Source organism: Ictidomys tridecemlineatus, chromosome 6 (assembly GCF_052094955.1).
Source record: "Ictidomys tridecemlineatus isolate mIctTri1 chromosome 6, mIctTri1.hap1, whole genome shotgun sequence".
Taxonomy (NCBI): Eukaryota; Metazoa; Chordata; class Mammalia; order Rodentia; family Sciuridae; genus Ictidomys; species Ictidomys tridecemlineatus.
In genome coordinates this window covers 81,710,473-81,729,065 of record NC_135482.1, presented here as the reverse complement: position 1 = coordinate 81,729,065, position 18,593 = coordinate 81,710,473, and the positions used below count along the sequence as shown (strand labels likewise).

The following is an 18,593-nucleotide window of genomic DNA, read 5'->3' as shown; positions in this document are numbered from 1 at the left end:
GCATTGCTTAAAAACAGTTGAAAAGAAGTGGCCACCACTGTGTACCCACCCGATGAGTGCCTGTCAAGTTCCTGGCCCTGTATCCTGCCACTTCTAGCAGCAGTAAGTACGTTTTTAACCCAGCCTTGCTTCATCTATGAAATGGAGATAATGGTGTCTTCTTTGCAGAGTGTTTTGGACTCCAGATGTTGGTGAAGTCAGGGAGCCAGCAGAAGGCGAGGAGGGTGTTTGAGTGAGCCAGTGAAATGGGTTGGCATTCTCAGAGAGGTGGAGAAGTGAGAAGTGTGGCTGGAAAGAGACTCGTCTGTGACCTTGAGCATGGACAGTATTTGCGGAAGGGCCCTGTCCTTTGATCTCTTCCAGACTTTGAAAATCAGTGTTCCCATGCTGCATTATTCTTTTCTACTACAGACTACTCTGACCCACCACCGTTTATAGTCCCGTGCTTACATGGTTTTAACTCATTTTTCAAAAAATCAATATTAACCCAAAGATACGGACATTTTTATCTATCTATCTATCTATCTATCTATCTATCTATCTATCCATCCATCCATCTATTTATGGGGTATGTTAAGCTGGCGAGTTATGTGGCATTCCCTTGTGCTCAGTGTATGTGCCAGTAAGGGAGGAAGGGAGGGAGGAGCTAAGGAAGTTGAAGTCGAGGAAAGAAAGGCCTTTGAGACTAAACGCTCATGGGCTTTTCCAATGAACAGTGAAGGTGTCTCACAGGCTGGTAGTCCAAGCTGGAAGAGGGCGACCTTTGAGGGAACCTGTGGTGAGCGAGGCAGAGGATGTGCATTGGTAACACAGGGAGAGTCAGCAAGCAGATGGAGTCCAGGCTTCCTCCAAGAAGTTGACCCGTGGGGACAATTTTCATGACGCTTGCAAAGGAATTTCAGAGAGAACCTTGCAGTGGGTTGAGAGAGGACTTGGCTAAATCAAGGTCTGCTGGGGGTGGGGGGCGGTTGGGAACAAACCTTTGGTAAAATGACTGCAGTGAGAAAAACAAAAATGGCTCAGTGAGAGTTCACTCCAGATCTCTCTTGGAGAGAGAATCAAGACTAGTGGAGAGATCCTTAGGAACGTGACCTCTGCCACCAGCAAGAAAGAGTATGTATGGAGTGCTTGCTTTGTCTCATTCACTCTCCCAACAACTGTATGAAGTCTGTGGTACCATCTCTCTCATCTCGTGAATGAAGATAGCCAAGCTTTCGAGTGGTTAATCGGCATTCCCAGCCGTCACCTTCCTGCTCTGTGGGCCATTTAGGCCAGCCACCTTGCAAGAACCAAGCAACATGCCAGAACGTGTTAAAATGACATAATAGAATAAGTCTGGTTCCCCAGGATCATCAGAACTGCTTTCCGAGTGTCCAAAACACTACCAATTGGAATGAGCTTCCCCTGTGCCTCCCTGTCCGCTGCCACTTGATCTAGACCTAGTAGTTCCACCAAATCCATCCTGCCATGTGGGAGTCTGACAGGTGTCCTGCTGCCTTTGGCAGTGGGGAGATGAGTTGATGATAAGAGAAGATAAAATGCATGAAATAATAACACAGATGAGACGAGGGCAAATACAGTAAGGCGGGATGTTGGGGGAGAGAAACAGAATGCCTTTTGTTTAGGAATCATACCGCCACCTGAGCGGTTCTGAGAATGCACACCACTCTCTAGACAACATATGTGATTTGAACCTGGGCCCACATTTTATGATGGAAGAGGAGAAAGATGTGAATAACAGCAACATTTTTTATTGGGGAAAAAACCGTGAATAACAGCAACATTTTTTTATTGGGGAAACAATGTGAATAACTACAACATTTTTTTATTGAGGGGGGGTGGGAAAACCTTAAAACTATGGGGACTATTTGAATAGGGATTGTCAAAACATTTGAAATTCTGAGTATATACAGGGTTTCCTAACTGGGGTGGGGGGTTTGCTGAGGTTGAATTCTCTGGCCTCTAAGGAAGCAGTGCTTCTTTGTTTCAAGCACACCAGGGTCCTTGTAGGCCACGTCAGGGCGCCTTCTCCGCCGCAGGCAGGAGACCATCCGCTTTCTGAACCATCGGACAATGGATCGGACATTCAGACAAGATGTGGTCCCTGAGTGGGACCCCTCCGTTGACTGCCCTGAGGAGACTGAGCGGGTGTCTTCAGTGTCTCTCTCCTGGCTTATCATCTGGCAAGAGAAGGAGGATGAGTTAGAAACGTGTAATGTCAGCAGCAATGAAGTCAGTATGTGTTCATTTAGGGAAATCCATTTCTTGTTTTCACTTACCCATTTAGCCCACCTGTAACTGTAACCTTTTAAGTACTCATTAATCATGAGACAGTCAGACAGACACACAGATACACACACACTTTTGTTTTGTAAATATTATCATTAGTCCTCCTCTTTGTTCCTCCCCCTCCCTTGTGTTCTCTCAGTGCTCCTTGTCATTTTCCTTATACCTCCTTCCCCAGCTCTTTCCCTTGCTGCCGTCCATCTGTCATTGCCCATCTCTATGTGGACTGGGTTCTACCTCTGCTTCACAGCAGGTAGAATAAGTGAGTCCGTGCTGTCCATCCAACCTGGCACCCCCACTGGGCCTATCCCTTGCTCTGAAATCGAGGAGCTCCATGCTCACCTCAATAAGTTCATCTCCTCGCCTGGGTGAGATCTCTGGAAGCGGGATGATGTCTTCGGTATCTGGTAGTTTCCACCAGGGCCAGGCCTGACGAGCGTGATCACGTTCTTGACAAGTGAGCTGATCCAACTGGGGAGCGGCACTTGTGGATGCCTCTAGATCCTCATCCAGAGCAGAATCGGAAAGCGTTTGATCATCATCGTCATCGTCGCCGTCGTCATCATTATTGTCATCATCGTTGTTGTCGCCATCGGCATCGGCATGGTCACCGTGTTTGTCCTGGTCATCGTGTTTGTCCTGGTCATCATCTTCGTCGCCTTTCAGATCCTCTAGAAATGCATCAAGGTATCTCATTAGACCTTCCAGTTTCCAGAAATTCTGGTTTCCCCTCTCCTGCGGGTACTTGACCATCCTTTGGTAGACTCCATGTGGATCTGGAATAGCTGGTGAGTCCTCGTAGCGGGAGCCCAGATAATCCTCCACGACCTGGACGATGGGCAGCTCACAAAGCTGCTCTGAGCTGTCATAAATTTGTTCTCGCCTTTCCATGGGCAACCTGCTTCTTTCAGTCACCCATGTCTCTTGGACAGGAAAGAAGAAGCAGCAGGAAGAAACGTCTGTAGTCGAGCCTTCAGAGGAGTTACTGTCAGTCCAGTCGATGGTGTCCTCAGAGGGGGTATCGCCTCCAGAGAGGCTCATATTTGATTTGGATTTGTAAAATCCAAAAAGAAGTCTTCCTTGTCAGCGCAGTTGCTGCTGTACGATGTGTCTTTCGTGGTGCGCAAGTCCCAGTTCTGCCTCAATCTGGAAGCTTCAAGAGAAAAAAAACCCTTGACGTAAGATATCGGGAAGAGATCATGCACGTTAGCAATAATTCCCACTCCTCTTTCCGCTCGCAATACTTGCGCTCTGTCAGAAGCTCATCCTGTGTTTGCACCCCCCCCCCCCCCCAGTCAAGGGCAGAAGGAGCAGGCCTTTCTATTTGCAGTGTCTAATGACCCTCTGTACTGAGCGTCTCCTCCTGTTCCCTCTCACACTTTGTCTTGTTTTAGTGGAAAGAGCTACGTGTTATTCAAGATAGTTGAACAAAATTTGAAAAATACAGGAAAGTGTGAGGTTGAAAATAAAAATCTGATGCCTCGATCCAGAGGAAATGAGAATGAGTACTATTCCTAGAAGAATTTGGTGGATTTCCTTATAATCTTTCCCTTTTCTTCACACACACATACTTGTATGAATGTACATTTTACATACATACACACACCCATATACATTTGGAGTCACATCAGTAGAGAGATTATTGAATGATAGCACAGCCAGCAAGAAACCCGTGTATGACTGTTGTGTAGTTCTTAACCCTGTTCTTATTAACGCTACTTCAGCCATCACTTATTAAAGACCATTAGGTTACATGTTCACGGGTCCTTAACATTGTCTTATTAATGTCAGTCAGTACCTTTTATCTATCAAACTCTGAGTGCCTCTGTCTTCATATTCCTATTTGTTGGATCAGTGGACCAAAGCTCACAAGTCTTCCGATAGTTGCTACTAAATTTCTTTCTAGAAAGTATGGCTGTTTCAATGCCCATTCTCTCATCATCCAATGGCACCTTAATTCAGTATTTTCCTTTATGTGCCAGGCATGGAAGTGGGGAGAAGCACAGGCACAATGTCTGTCCCCCCCACCCCCTACGCGCGTGCACGCACCCGCATACACACACACACACACACACACACACACACACTCACATTGAAGATGAGTCTTGCTGAGATCTGCGTGCTGCCCACACAAAGAGATGCTGCCAAACCCAGTGGCATAAACGAGCTGTCTGAAGTCCTTCAGACCCTTCTTCGAAGTGGCTTTAAACACCAACTGTTAGAAGCCTGTGTTCTAAGACTATTGGCTAACATGGCTACCGTGGCAACAGAGGAACCTGTTGTCATAAGCAAGGAAGGAGTTAAAGGTATACAAACCCAAAAGGACCTATGCCTTTATTTTCAGTTATTTTTTGCATTACTGAGACCAAAATACATATTCAGAACAACTTAGAGGCGATACAGTTTATTTGGGGCTCAGGTTATCAGAGGTGTCAGCATATGAAAGGCCACCTTCTTTGCTCTGGGTTCACATTGAGGCGGCACATCATGGGGACAGGGCCCAGGATAGGAGAGGTACTCTACTGATGATGGGTTAGGAAGCTGACAGAGAGGAAGGGGCCCCAGGAAGAATAGCACTCTCAGGACACCCCTTCAGTAACCCACCACCTCCAGCCATGTCCCACTTGCCTACAGTAACCACTCAGTCGGACTGATGAGGTTGTAGCTCTCATAATCTACTCCTTTTCCTCTGAATATCATTGTAATAGCTTGAGCTTCTAGGGGACACCTCATATCCAGATCATAATATTCTGCCCCTGGTCCCTAATAGCTACTGTCCATTTCACAGATAAAGAAAGAAAAAAAAAAAAAAAAAAAAAAAAAAGAAAGTTCCTTTACAAGAGGCCCATCATTTTAGCAGATCAGCACTTGCCAAAAAGTCCCCTCTGAGACTCCAGGCAAGATCTTGACCGAGAGCACGTGTAAAATCAAAACCAAATTTCCTACATCCAGCATGCAGTGGCACGGAATAAATATTCCCCTTTGCAAAGGGAGGAATATGGTTGTGGCAAAATTAACCCAGTGTTGCACACTGGTCACCTGTTTCTGAGAAAATCATCTGGGATACGTGGTTGTAAGATGTTATTTCGAGAGGGCTTTCTCGGCCTTGCCCCTTTAACCTGGCTGGTTGCGTGCACATGGGCTCCATTTAGACTTACGTCTCTGTAGCCTCCAGGTTTTCTCAGCAGCCAGTCATGTGATTGGCATCTCTTAATTCCTGGTGTCTCCTTTCCAGCTTGAGCCTCAACCTTTCAGCTTCACACACGGGCTGCTTAGACGCAATCGGCAGGGCCTCTGGCTCTGCTACACTCTGGCCTCCCAGACCCTTCATTTGAAACCTGGGTAGAATTGTCCATTGCCCCCTAACCTGAGCATCTGCATTCCAGAAGAAGCAGTGCCACTTGAGTAAGGCCGAGTTCTGTTGCCAGCTTGCGCAATACGTCAGGCGCCTGGGATAATGACTGTTGCAGGTCCTGGGCAGCTGAACATGCTGAAAACAACTTCCCAGTCCCCTCTTTTGAAGCAGGTCACCCACATGATCTCTAAGAAATTTGCTTTCCTATACTCTGGACCTCTGGTGGGTATGGTCTTGCAAATTCCTGAGATGCCCTGCAGGTTTCCCATCCTGTCGTCCCTGTATATATAGTACTTCGCATCTCTTCCAGAGCTCAACAAACACACCTCCTCGGCCCCAGTGTTACACACATTTTTCTGGCCAAATGTTGGTTTTTTCCAATGCCCCGTAGCTCTGCTTTCTGCTCCCGATTCTCACAGTAAGCCAGGCTAAAAACTGCCTGCACCGTCCATGGCACTGACTGAATGTTGTGCTGTCTTGAGATTTCCTTTGTCAGATTAGTCCATCACTATTGAATTCAGCCTCACACAGTTCTCAGGGTGTGGGTGAAAGCTACCTATGCATATTTTAAATTTTTATTTATCTGCCAGAATATGGCAAATGTGGAAGTGGTTTGCAGGAGCAATTTTGAAAAGGTTAGAGCGACAGGGTGGAAATGCTTCAGAACGCTGTCGTCCAAGCTTAATGGGCAATACCGGTGTGAGCTCAGAAGCCCAGAATGCCAATAGGAACCGGTACCATGCTCACGAAGTTTCAGAAAGCACTGAGTTCCTGTTAGGAACTGGACTACAGTTCTGGAGGGCTGGCATACAGCACACAGCTTCAAGGCTGTCCGCCCTCTTCTGTGGTTCTTTCTACGCCATGGGCTGCTGGTTGTTTGACCACTGTCCCTCGCACTTTCCTTGCTGATGGCCATCACGGAATGAAATGGATCTTGACTGACTCACAGCTCCCCAGTGAGGCAGTCTGGCCCCTTTGTCATCCCTTTGCCACCTGGCCCCTGGACATCCCGGTGCAGTATTCAACACAGTCAAGGTAATTACCCCACGCAACGCCTCGCAAAGTTGCGTTTTGGATGTGCAACCCTTTGTGCATGGTGCGAACACTTATGGTCTATTCTCTTAGCGAGATGATAGTGTATGACGCTTGTAAGCATGGCCACCATGCTGTATGCCAGCCCTCCAGAACTTAGTGGTCTGAGGGTACCAGTTTGGCAATTTCAGAGAGCAGAGCAGGATAGCATCTCATTTTCAGTCCCCACAGTAGTGGGATCGTCCCTACAATACTCACATCTCTTTGTGAGAACCACTCTATTGGAGAAAAATCATTTGTAGCAGATCTTATGATAAAGGACATCAGTCTGGTGTTCACGGGCGAGGGGGGAGGAAGTGTGTGTGAACATACTGCTTGCAATTCATTTTATTTTCTGTACGTATGTGTTTTTTTTTTAATTTTTGAATTTGTTTCAGTTAGCTGTACATGACACTAGAATGCATTCATGCACATTGATAGAGCATACGTAGATGGGATGTAATTTCTCATTTTTCTGGGTGTACATGTTGCAGAATCATATTGGTCATGCAGTCACATATACATACAGTAATAATGTCTGTCTCATTCTACTATCTTTCCTTTCCTCACATCCGCTCCCCTTCCCTCCCATCACTTCCCTCTACCTAATCTAAGGGAACGCTATGTTTTTCCAGTGGGCCCACACCCCCTGCCTTGTTGTGAATTAGTAGCCACATATTATAGAAAAGATTTGGCCTTTAGTTTTGTGGGATTGGCTCATTTTGCTTAATATGGTATTCTCCAACTATAACCATTTACTGGCAAATGCCATAATTTTACTCTTCTTTCAAGGCAAGTAAGATACCATTGAGTACATATACTTTATTTTTTTTATCCGTTGAATTATTTTGTACTTCTGTGTAGGTTTCCCTACTCCAACTTCCTTAGTTTCCTGAATAGATCTAAAAACTGTTTGCTCCACTGTCTTTGATATGTGACTTCAGTCTTCTTCTACCTTTTGAATTGATCTGCGATTTTCCCCTTCAGCTCTCCTGGTTGACACCTTAAGACTCAGATTTGGACATTACTATTTGGCCTCCTAGCAGGTCTGAAAATATCATAGCCTTCATAACTCTATGAGTCAATACTTTATAATAATTTTTTGTTTATCTAAAATGTCTTATTCTGTTTCTCGAGACAATTCAGGTTAATGTTGTTTAGCTTCACTCCCTTGTTTTTTTTTTTTTGCCTTTTTGCGATCAAACCTACTGTCTTGTACATGTTACGTAAGCACTTTCTCAGTGAACTGTATTTCCTGCCTATTTAAATTTTATTTTGATATAGGTCTCGGTGAGCTGCTCAGCCTGTCTTTCAATTTATTGTTGTCTTGCTTCAGTGTCTTCAGTAGGCAGGATTATAAGCAGGGACCACTGTTTTTTATTTCCACTTGTGAATTTTGAAATATTCCAAAAATATTTAAAAATCATCTCTAACTATTCCGATAATTCAGGGAAAGTACAACAAAGCTTCAAATTTATTCCTGCTAAGTTACATTATCTTCCCCTAATCATGATATATATGAATACATCAACTCTGTGGAGATATTTGATAAAATAAGTTATCATTGCCAGGTCACGAAAAGGGAAGACTGAGGTCCTTTCCCGTGACTTAGATGTAAGTATAATTAAGTGCAACTTGTGTTTCTAAGAGTATTGTAGATTTGGAAGAAGACATTAGTGGAAGAACTTAGGCAATTGCAGTACTTCTTTATGTTAGTTAATGGCATTGCACCAAGTTTAACTTCATGGTTTGCTCATCATTGTGCTAGTCATATAAGATGTCAAGATTGGTCCTGGAGGTTTGGCTCATCGGTGGAGCACTTGCCTAGCATGTGTGACGTGCTGGGCTCAGTCTGCAGCACCCCATAAAAATAAATCAATAAATAAGTAAAGATATTGTGTCTATGTATAACTGACAAAAAAAATTTATCAGCTTTGAAGCAGCAGAGTGTGGGATATACGTATAACTGTCAGTATGCTCATAAGTTCTCTAATGTGTAAACTGAAGTCAAGATAAAAATGTGAAAAACGAATACCAGAAAGCACAGAAAATGATATAATATATGCTCAAGTATTACAACCAGTTTGTCAGGTCTTAACATTTTGTCCCAGTTGATACATTAGTTTAGCAAAAAAACAAATATATATTTTTTAGTTGTAGTTGGACAGAATACCTTTATTTTATTTATTTTTATGTGGTATTGAGGATCAAACCCTGGGACTCCCATGTGCTAGGTGAGCGGTTTATTGCTGAGCCACAACCCCAGCATAATATGTTAATTTTGTATAAAATCAGATATTACATATAAACCTAGACCTTCCCTTTCCCACACTGCTGATCCCTTATTTTCCCATTTCACCATGAGCAGTACTCTCAATTTGATTTTTTTCTTTATGTAGGTTTTAAGGCTATTTTATATTAGGATATATCATCCTATTTCATATGTAGGAATATTCTTAATACTTCTGAGTTGTGCACTTAAAAATGGATAAGGTGGTCCATTTTAGTTGCATTTTACCAATAAAAACATTGAAGGAGAAGAAAAGAAACAATGTAAATGTTTTTTTTTTCCTTGTCTTGTTTGTGATCAAACCTAGTGTCTTGTACATGTTACGTAAGCACTTTCTCAGTGAACTATATTTCCAACCTATTTAAATTTCATTTTGAGTAATAATGATGCTTTTTTGAAAAGACAAGTCACCTTAATAACTTGTTTTGTTTTATAAGAATTATTGTGATAAGCACCACCTTTCAAACCAAAATTTTAGTAGCAATGTTTGTAGTGTTCTTCTGGTGGGCTGGGGGTTGGGGAGTGAAGGTGTACAGTTTCTTATGTCCTTTTTATATGTTCATTCCCAAACCGACAAGAGCTTATAAGAGCCTGAGTGGTGGTTAATTGAGCGGAGGGGAGGGGTGGGGATGAAATAAAGCATTTTGGTGTACGCACAGTTTAATATTACCAAGCTTGTACCAAATGCCACACACACTGCTCATGGTTTTCTGTGTTTGATCCTTTAATTTCATGACAACTCTCTGAGTTGTGTATTTTCTAATATTAATTTGTACAATTGGAAGAACTCAGATGTGCCTCTTCAACCCAGAGGCTTCCTGTAGTTGTCTGCTATTGCTCTGTTTTTGCATCTGGCCTGTTTTTGCATCCTTTGTCCTTAGCAGTTTGTCAGAAAAGCCAGTAGATGAGAACTCTATGTATCCCCTCCCACAACCTTATCACCTAGCATTACCCTGAGAAAAGGCTCAGACCAAATTCTGCCACATGTGCAGGCATTGAATAGCTAGCAGGCAAAAACCCACCATAACACCTTGCTCAGAAAGCTACAGAACTGTACTGTGCACCATTGTCAGCCACCCACCATATGGCTACTACAGGTAAAACTGAGTTAAATGAAGGACCTGGTTATTGAGTTACATTGCCACTTTTCAAATGGCCAAAGAGCATAGCACTAGTGGCTGCTTTATTAGGATAGATGAAAAGTTCCCATCATCTCAGAAAGTCCTGTTGGACAGAGCTGCACTAAAAAGTCCCACATTGTGCTCTGTGGTCCATTTCCATAGCACTCTGAAAGAAAGGAATTTTCCTTAGAAGCAAATGCAAAGATAATTCTAGCACCAGGATTTCGCAAAATTTTGTGGGATCAAATGGTAAAATTTCCTCCAAAGCAGCTAGAAACTGGATTCTTTGAGAGCCAGTCAAGGGCACCATCCCCTCTTGAATTTTACTGAGGTATAATTGACTGATAGAAATTGTATATTTAATGCATGTGATGTGATGATTTATTTTTGTATACACTGTGAAATATTTAACATAATCAGTTAACACCTCTCATCTTACATAGTTGATATTTGTATGTGCATGGTAAGAACACCTAAGGTCTACTATCTTAGCAAGATTACAGAATAGGATGTTAGTTAGTGTGGTCACCATGCTGTACATCACCTGTGTGAACTTAGGGTTTAACGGACAATTTTAAAAACTTTAGACAGCTAAACAAGATAAAGTGTAATTTTCATCTTAAATGGGTACTGGAGTAACATTAATCACAGTCCTTTGTAAGCATCACTTTATCAATGAAAAATCATTTGTTGTAGATACTATGCTAAATGACAACCCTCTGGTGTTCATGGGAGAGAAATATTGTGGCTGATTTGGTTTTTAGTTTATATGAACTTTTGATTAGTCTTTCAAGTTCTAACTCCTCCTAGGTGTAGGTTAAATATACTCATCATTCTTGTATCACAACTAACTGAATGAAGTCTTTAAAAATGGCCTGTGTTTAAATTGTCTCATTCAATTGTTGAATTTTTAAATCCACTCTTCTAGGCTTTGCAGATAGAACCTTATTATTGCCTTCGTTGAATTCCCCAAGGTCTGTGGCCAGACTCTTCCTGCATGATGGAGCCAGTTACTTCTATCATAAATAAATGTAAACTTATTACTTGCCTTCAAGTAATAAATATTAGTGAAAATTCAATGCCAGTTTTTTGAATAGTTGCCCAACATATAAGGCATATAGCCTTTCTTCTTTTATTTTCTATCTTTTATAAAAATTTTGAATAGTTATTTTTTTAGTTGTAGTTGGACACGATACCTTTATTTTACTTATTTATTTTTATGTGGTGTTGAGGATCGAACCCAGGACTTCACCCATGCTAGGCGAGAGCTCTACTGCTGAGCCACAACCCCAGTCCTTATGTTTTGTTTTTAGGCTCAGTGTACCTCTAACCAAATCTGGTAGTGCCCCAACACCGAATCCCAGGCAATCTTTTGAACTATTCTAGTTCCTTCTTAGAAGCTATTTTCTGTATTTTTTAAAACTATTGGAAAAAAAAATCCTACCAGGTGCCTGTTGAAGTTCTAAGCCCTGTATCCTGCCACTTCTAGCACGAGTAAATCCATTTTTAACCTATTGTTGTTTGATTTATGAAATAGAAATAATCATGTCTTCTTACAGTTTTTTGAAGAGATTAGTGGTTTTTTATGTGAGATGCTCAGTCAATGGTTTATTTTCATCCCATAATCATGAAGCAAACTTTTCAAATTAGATTTTATATTTTCCTGCTCTCAATAGGCTCCTCAATCTATAGATCATCTGATTACTTAACCTTCTTCTAATGGCCATTTTCTTTTCTTTTTGTCTTCCTTTCCCCATAATACCCTTAACCCTGCGGATCAATCACTTTTTTTTTTAGTTGTAGTTGGTACCTTTATTTTATTTTATTTTTATGTGTGGTACCAAGGATTGAACCCAGTGCCTCATGAGTGCTAGGCAAATACTCTACCAGTGAGCCACAACCCCAGCCCAATCAATCACTTTTGATGTAAAGAAAAGCAACTCTTTAAGTGGCTGTGTTTCACTTCTAAAGAATTATATTGAAAAATTTGAGAGACTTGGGATATATTGAAAACACTGAAAGAATTACATGGAGCCAGAAAGTCCTGTGTCTAGATTACTCTGGTCTAGACGCTGTTTGGATTGTGCAGTATAAATAACTAACACTTGGTATTTGCCTTCAAGATCTTGAAGTTTCTTGGTAAAATAGATTTATAGAGAGAGCTAGAAAATACAGGTCATGGTATCAGGATGGCAAGATGGAAACTGAGGTTCAGGATCTAACTGAAGGGAGTGCATGGTCATCTTCACTTCGGATGATCAGCATTGGGCTCATAGTAACCCTAGATCAGGCAGTTGAAGGATAAGTTGCCCATACCATCTGGGAATGGAGAAGAAAATCTCATGGTTTTGTGTGATGACCCTAATAAGAAGCATTTTCTCTGAGGGAATTGGGTAAGAAGAAATTAAAAGAAGATGTGGGAGAAGGGGAGGCATTGTGCGTGTGATTAGAGGTGGTGGACATGCCACATTTTGGGAATGAGGCATATTGATGAGATGATTCTCAGGGACAGGCGTAGTGATGGGGGCTATAGGTGTTAGGGAAGTGAAAGAGCAGGCAAAGCGGGAGGAGGGTGTTAGAGTGAGCCAGTGAAATAGGATGGAGTTTTCAGAGAGGTGGGGAAAAGACAAATCTGTCTGTGAAGAGACTCATGTGTGATCTTGGGCAGGCACTGTATTGGTCAAAGGGTCCTGACCATATCAGCCACACATCTCTCACATGCATGATGAGCCAGCCATGATCTCACCTCCACTCCCATGTATCTGGCAGCATAAAATCCTCTATCTCCAACTACCATATTGCTATCTTAGGGAGCCTCATGTATGAAAACCTTGAAAGTTACCCTTTCTGTACTGAATTATTCTTCCTTCAACATCCTCTGTATACCTCCTACAGACTACTCTTACATACAACCATATATGATCATATGTTTATGTGTTTTGTTATATGTTTTGGTAAAATGGCTTTAGTGCAAGAAACAGCTCAATGAGAGTTGACTCCAACTCCATCTCCTGGATATCCCTAGAATGAAGTGTTTGAGGGAAGATCCTCAGGAACATCACTATTACCAGCCACAGTATTTATCAAGTGCTTGCTTTATCTCACTTATTCTCTGAAAACCCTGTAGTGTATGTGGTATCATCTTCCTCATCTTATGAATGAAGAAAGCAGGCTTAGGGTGTTTAAGCAACATTCTCAGCCCTCACTGTCCTCCTAAGTGGGCCAATTATGCCAGCCAGCTTGCTAGAACCAACTAACGTGCTAGAACATATTAGAACAACATGCTAGAACTAGTCTGGTCCCCCTTGAACATCAGATCTCTTATGGGTGTCTGGAACACTATTGATTGAAATGAGCTTCCCCTTCCATATAGGAGTCTAACAGGTATTTTTCTGTCTCCTGGCAGTGAGGATATGGATTAATTATAAAAGAGGGTAAAATTCCTGAATTAACAAAATGGGAGAAAATATAGTAAGAAAGTAGGGTGGTGGTTTAAAAAAATACGCCTTCTTTTTAAGAAACATAATACTAAATGTTTTATGTTATGTTAAGAAACATAATACTAAAATGTCCTGAGAATGAATTTCCATCTCCTAGACAACATATGCACTTTCAGTTTGGGCTCAGATATTATATTGGAATAGGAGGACACATGCACATCAAAGACATTTGTTTTGTTTATTGGCAAAACATAAAACTATGGGGACTTCAGCAGAGGATGTAAAAAATTTTAAAAATCAGGGTATATAGGTTATAGTGATTCAAGCAATTCCTGAGGTTGTATTCTCTTGTTCTAAGGAAATGTCTTTTCTTTGATTCCAGCAGACTGGGGCTCTTGGTTATCTTCTCAGGGTGTTTTTTCCCTGGTAGGGAAGAGATTACCAACTTCCTGAGCCAGTAGAAGATGGACCCGAAGTTCACATAGGATATGGTTTCTGTGTGGGAAGGCATGTCCCCCTCCTTTGATTGCTCTGCTGAGACTGTAGGCATCTCTGTAGTGTGAGCCACTTGGCTTATCATCTTCCAAGAGAAAAAAAATGAGATAGTTACATGTAATGTCAGCACCCGTGGAGTCAATATTTACTCTTATATGGAAATTAATTTTTAAACCAAAATTAGCCCAATTTAAATATATAATTTCAGTTCTTATTAATACTTAAGTGCATATGTATCTGTGCTCATACACACACGTGTGTGTTCTCATTCTCTCTCTCCCCCCTCCCCCTTTCCATATAATCATTATTCTTTGTCTTTGTTCATTACCTCTTATTTATGCTTCTTGGAATTTTCCCTGCCACTTCTTTCTAGCTCTATTCTTCCTATTGTCCTCCCATTGTTCATCTCCTTATGTAACAGGGTCCTCCCCTGCTTCACGGCAGGTAGAATGACTCCATTGCTGTCCAGCCTGTCACCCTCACTAGGCCTATCCCTTGCTCTGGAATCAAGTAGTTCCATATTTACCACAAGAAGTTCATCTTCTGCAAGCCTAGATGGCATTTCTAGAAACTGGTTGATGTCTTCATGTTCTGGTGGTTTCCACTTGGGCAAGGTCTGACAAGATTCATACTCTTGATGACTGACCTGATACATATGGGGAAGGATGCTGTTGGACAGGTGGAGATCCTCCTCCTGAGGAGATTGAAAGAGAACAGTATCAAGACGTTTGTCATCTTTCTGATTTTCTACAACTGCCTTAAGCATTTGCATTACATCTTCCAATTTGCAGAGAGTCAGTTCTGTATTCTCCTGTGGGCACTCATCCATCCTCTGGTTGTCTCTGTTTAGATCCCCATCATTTAGTGGGTCTTCATGGTCAGAGCCTGTACGAATGTCCATGATCAATGTTATGGTTAATTTGCAAAGCTTCTCGGGTTGTCCAGAATGTGATTTTGTCCCCAGACAGGCCTTTTCATCCTCAGGTTTTCTCCGCTAGTGAGTCTTTGTGGTCAGAGCCCATATCGGCATCTAAGACCAGGGCGATGGTTTGCTTGCAAAACTTCTTTGGGTTGTCCTGAACTTCATCTTGTCTCCCCATGTGGTTCCTTACCCTTTCAGTCTTCTGTGTCCCTTGGACAGGAGGGAGGTAGTGGGTGGAAGAACCTTCAGAAGTTGAGTCTTCACAGGTGGTTATGTCCTCACAGGCAATGGCGTCCTCATATGGGAAATAGCCTACAGAGAGCTCAGGTTGGATTTGGATTCAGGAATGCACTCCTCTTTGTCATTGTAGTTGCTGCCTGTCTTCCATGAAATCCAAAGTTAGGTCTCCTGAACTCAGGAAACTTAAAAAAAAAAACACAAAAAACAAAAAACATTAATATATGATGTTGGGAAGATGGTGATGTGCTGTATCAATAATACCCATTCATATTTCCATTCATAGCTATCCCACTCAGGCAGAAGCACATCCTATGATGTTTATACCTTCTAGTCACGGACAGACGGGGCAGTTCTCTCTCTGTAAAATCTTATTTTATTGTATAATAACCCTCTCTACTGAGAATCTCCATCTAGTATCTCTCATCCTTTGTCTTATTACAGTTGAAAGAATTTATATCAGAAAAGATAGTTGAATAACATTTGAAAAATTCAGGAAAGTAGGAAGATGAAAATTACTGCCCCACCATCTAGAGGTAATAATAACCATCAGTAAAAAGTTTGGTGGATTTCCTTGTGATTATTTTCATTTTCTTTGTATGTATACACATGTGTGAATGTGTATTGTACATACACACACACACACTTTCATATATATATGGGTGTCACATCAACAGAAAGTGAGATTATTAAATTTTATGGCACAGCCTATAAGAAATACATATATGACTATTCTATAATTCTCAACTATTTTCTTACTAGTGACAATTATCTATTAGATCACCTATTAATGACCATTAGGCTAGGTGCTCAATGACCCTTAGATTATTAAGAGCATTAACAGTTGTCTTATTCACGACAGTAAACCTCCTTATCCACAAATCTCTCTCTCTCTCTTATCCTATAAGGTGGATCATTGGACAGAAGATCACAATTAATGTCTTATCAGTACTAAATTATTTTCTAGAAAGAGTAAATGCCTATATTCCCATCATCTGATGATATCTTTACTACACCATTTCCCATCATGCCCGAGGAAGAAAGTGGGGAAGCGCGCCACACACACACACACACACACACACACACACACACACACACACTCTGCAGACTCTGTCACACCTAGCTCTGATGGTTGCCCACAGGAAAGAAATACTACCAACTGCTTAGGCATAAACAGGTGATGTCAGAAGATCTTCAGATCCTTTGTTTCAGTGGCTAAAAAGCCCCAACTATTAGAAGTTTGTGTTCTGAGATTGTTGGCTACCGTTGGCAACAGAAGAACCAAATTATACCCAGAAGTGTGGAAGGAGAAAAGGGGATAGAAAACCAAAGGACTCATCCCCCTGTTTTTTTTTTTTTTTTTAAATCAGTTTTTGTGTTGCTGTGACCAAAATACATGACAGGAACAACTTAGAGGAGGGAAAGTTTGTTTCTCAAGGTTTCAGAGGTCTCAGTCCATAGAGGGTGAGTTCCCAGTTCTGTGCTCATGAGGAGGCAGCAAATCATTCAGGAAGTACCCAAAGGTGGGAAACTCCTCAGATAGCTCTCATCATGTACTCCTTTCATCTTTGAATAGTCTTGCATTAACAGAAACTTTTGGAAACACCCCATATTCAAACCATAACACTGTTTAGCCCTCTGAAACTTAACGCTGTAAGGAGACCAAGGTGAAAACTTTACCAAGCTAGGCAGGATAGAGTCTCATTTTTAGTTTATATGGAAGTGAGACCATGTGTATAGTACTCATAGCACCATTTTATCAATGAAAATTCATTTGGACCAGATGTTAAAATAAAGGACAAACCTCTGGGTTTCATGTGAGATAAACATACTTGTGTTGATTTGGTTTTCTGTATATGGCTTTTTAATAGTCATTCAATGCTGATTTCCCCAGGGAGTAGGTTATAAATAATTATTACCTTTGTATCACAACTATCAACACCTGTTGAAGTCTTTTAAAAATTTGCCTATGTAGGCTGGGGTTGTGGCTCAGCAGTATAGTGCTCACCTAGCACATGCGAGGCCCTGGGTTCAATCCTTACCACCTCATAAAAATAAAATAAAGGTATTGTGTACAACTGCAACTAAAAAATAAATATAAAAAAATACCTATGTATTGATTGTTTTACTCAGTATTGAAAGCCACCCTTTCTTCTAGACTTGCAGGAATGAGCCTCATTTTAGCATTTGTTGAATTCCCCAAGGTCTTTGGTAAGGCTATTGCTGGTTGTCTCCTTAATTTAATGAAAATTAACTGCCAGTTGTTTGAATTGTTTTCAAGCATATAAAGCATATAGCCTTTCTTATTTTTTTACTTACAAGGTCAGCATACTTTTGACTGAGTATGATAGTGGTTCATGCAAAACCAAGTACAGGAAATGTTCTACTTTACTTATAATAGTTTCTGTATTTTTCAAACTTTTGAAAAAAAGTCCCACAACTCTATCAGTTGAGTGCCTGTCAAGCTCCAGGTCCTGCAACCTACCATATCTACCTGCATCAAATCCATTTTTAACTTCTTGTTGCTTCATATGAAATAGAAAGTCTTTCTCACAGAGTTTTTGGAATGATTAGAGATTATATATGTGGTATGCTGTGTAGATGGTTTATTTTCATTCCAAACCAAATTCATCCTCTGTATTGTAATGGTAGGACCTCTCTGGGGAAATTGTTTTATTTTTCTGTAAAGTTTCAGACAGACTTTTCCACCACTGATGGAGAGTATCATGTGCATTTAATAATCGTACTTCTGATTATCTGATTATTTTCTGCACTTGTCTGTAGCCTCCATGAGTCCAAGGTGGATCTATTTGTTCTAGATATTGCCTGTATCTGCCAGCTTGGTGACTGATCAGTGACCCCTCCCCCTGAATTTGGTAGTCATAGTTAAGAAGTTCCCAGAGTAGCATCATTTCTCCCTGTCAGAGAAGGAATTCTTGGATCTAGGTCTGGTGAAATAATGGTCATCTAGTCTGGATATTCAGAGGCCATAGATAGAAATAGTTGGAAGCCAACAGTTGTTCTCCCTTTGGCTGCATTCTAAACTGGGCAGGGACAATCCCCTTGGTGGAAAGAGTTTTCTACCAAAAATCACAATTGGCATTTTACAATCTTTCTTTTTTAAAACAAAACAAAACAAAAACCCTAGTAGTAAAATACTTAAAATGCTTTGTTTCTTTATGGGACTGTAAAGAAATGGTGGAGGTGGAAGTGAGTGGTAGAAACGCTCCAGGTTGACCATCTGTGAAGGATCCCAAGTTTTAGCAGCAGACAGGAGAGCAACCTGTTCGGAGAAAATCAAATAGCCTACATTGTTTTTCTTGTTCAGAAAAACAGAAAGATGCTGTATATTATCAGAAGAGTAAGTGAAAAATGA

At 41.3% G+C, this 18,593-nt stretch overlaps 2 protein-coding genes across 5 annotated transcripts in view; one reads left to right on the top strand and one right to left on the bottom strand.

The window, feature by feature from the left end:
• The window catches only part of Ppfibp1 (PPFIB scaffold protein 1), a 234,677-nt gene that overhangs the window by 125,675 nt on the left and 90,409 nt on the right, over positions 1-18,593 (top strand). The window lies entirely within an intron of this gene.
• On the bottom strand, positions 1,516-4,921 carry LOC144364888 (uncharacterized protein C12orf71 homolog). Of its 2 annotated transcripts, XM_078014987.1 has the most exons (3): positions 4,378-4,921; positions 2,629-3,439; positions 1,516-2,180 (listed from the first exon to the last, which is right to left on the bottom strand). In XM_078014987.1, exons 2-3 carry the CDS (start codon positions 3,325-3,327, stop codon positions 1,920-1,922), a joined length of 960 nt encoding a protein of 319 aa, XP_077871113.1. In that variant the 5' UTR covers positions 3,328-3,439; positions 4,378-4,921; the 3' UTR covers positions 1,516-1,919. The 2 variants fall into 2 exon arrangements, with proteins under 2 accessions (XP_077871113.1, XP_077871114.1); XM_078014988.1 differs by lacking the exon at positions 4,378-4,921 and having other exon boundaries at positions 2,629-3,573.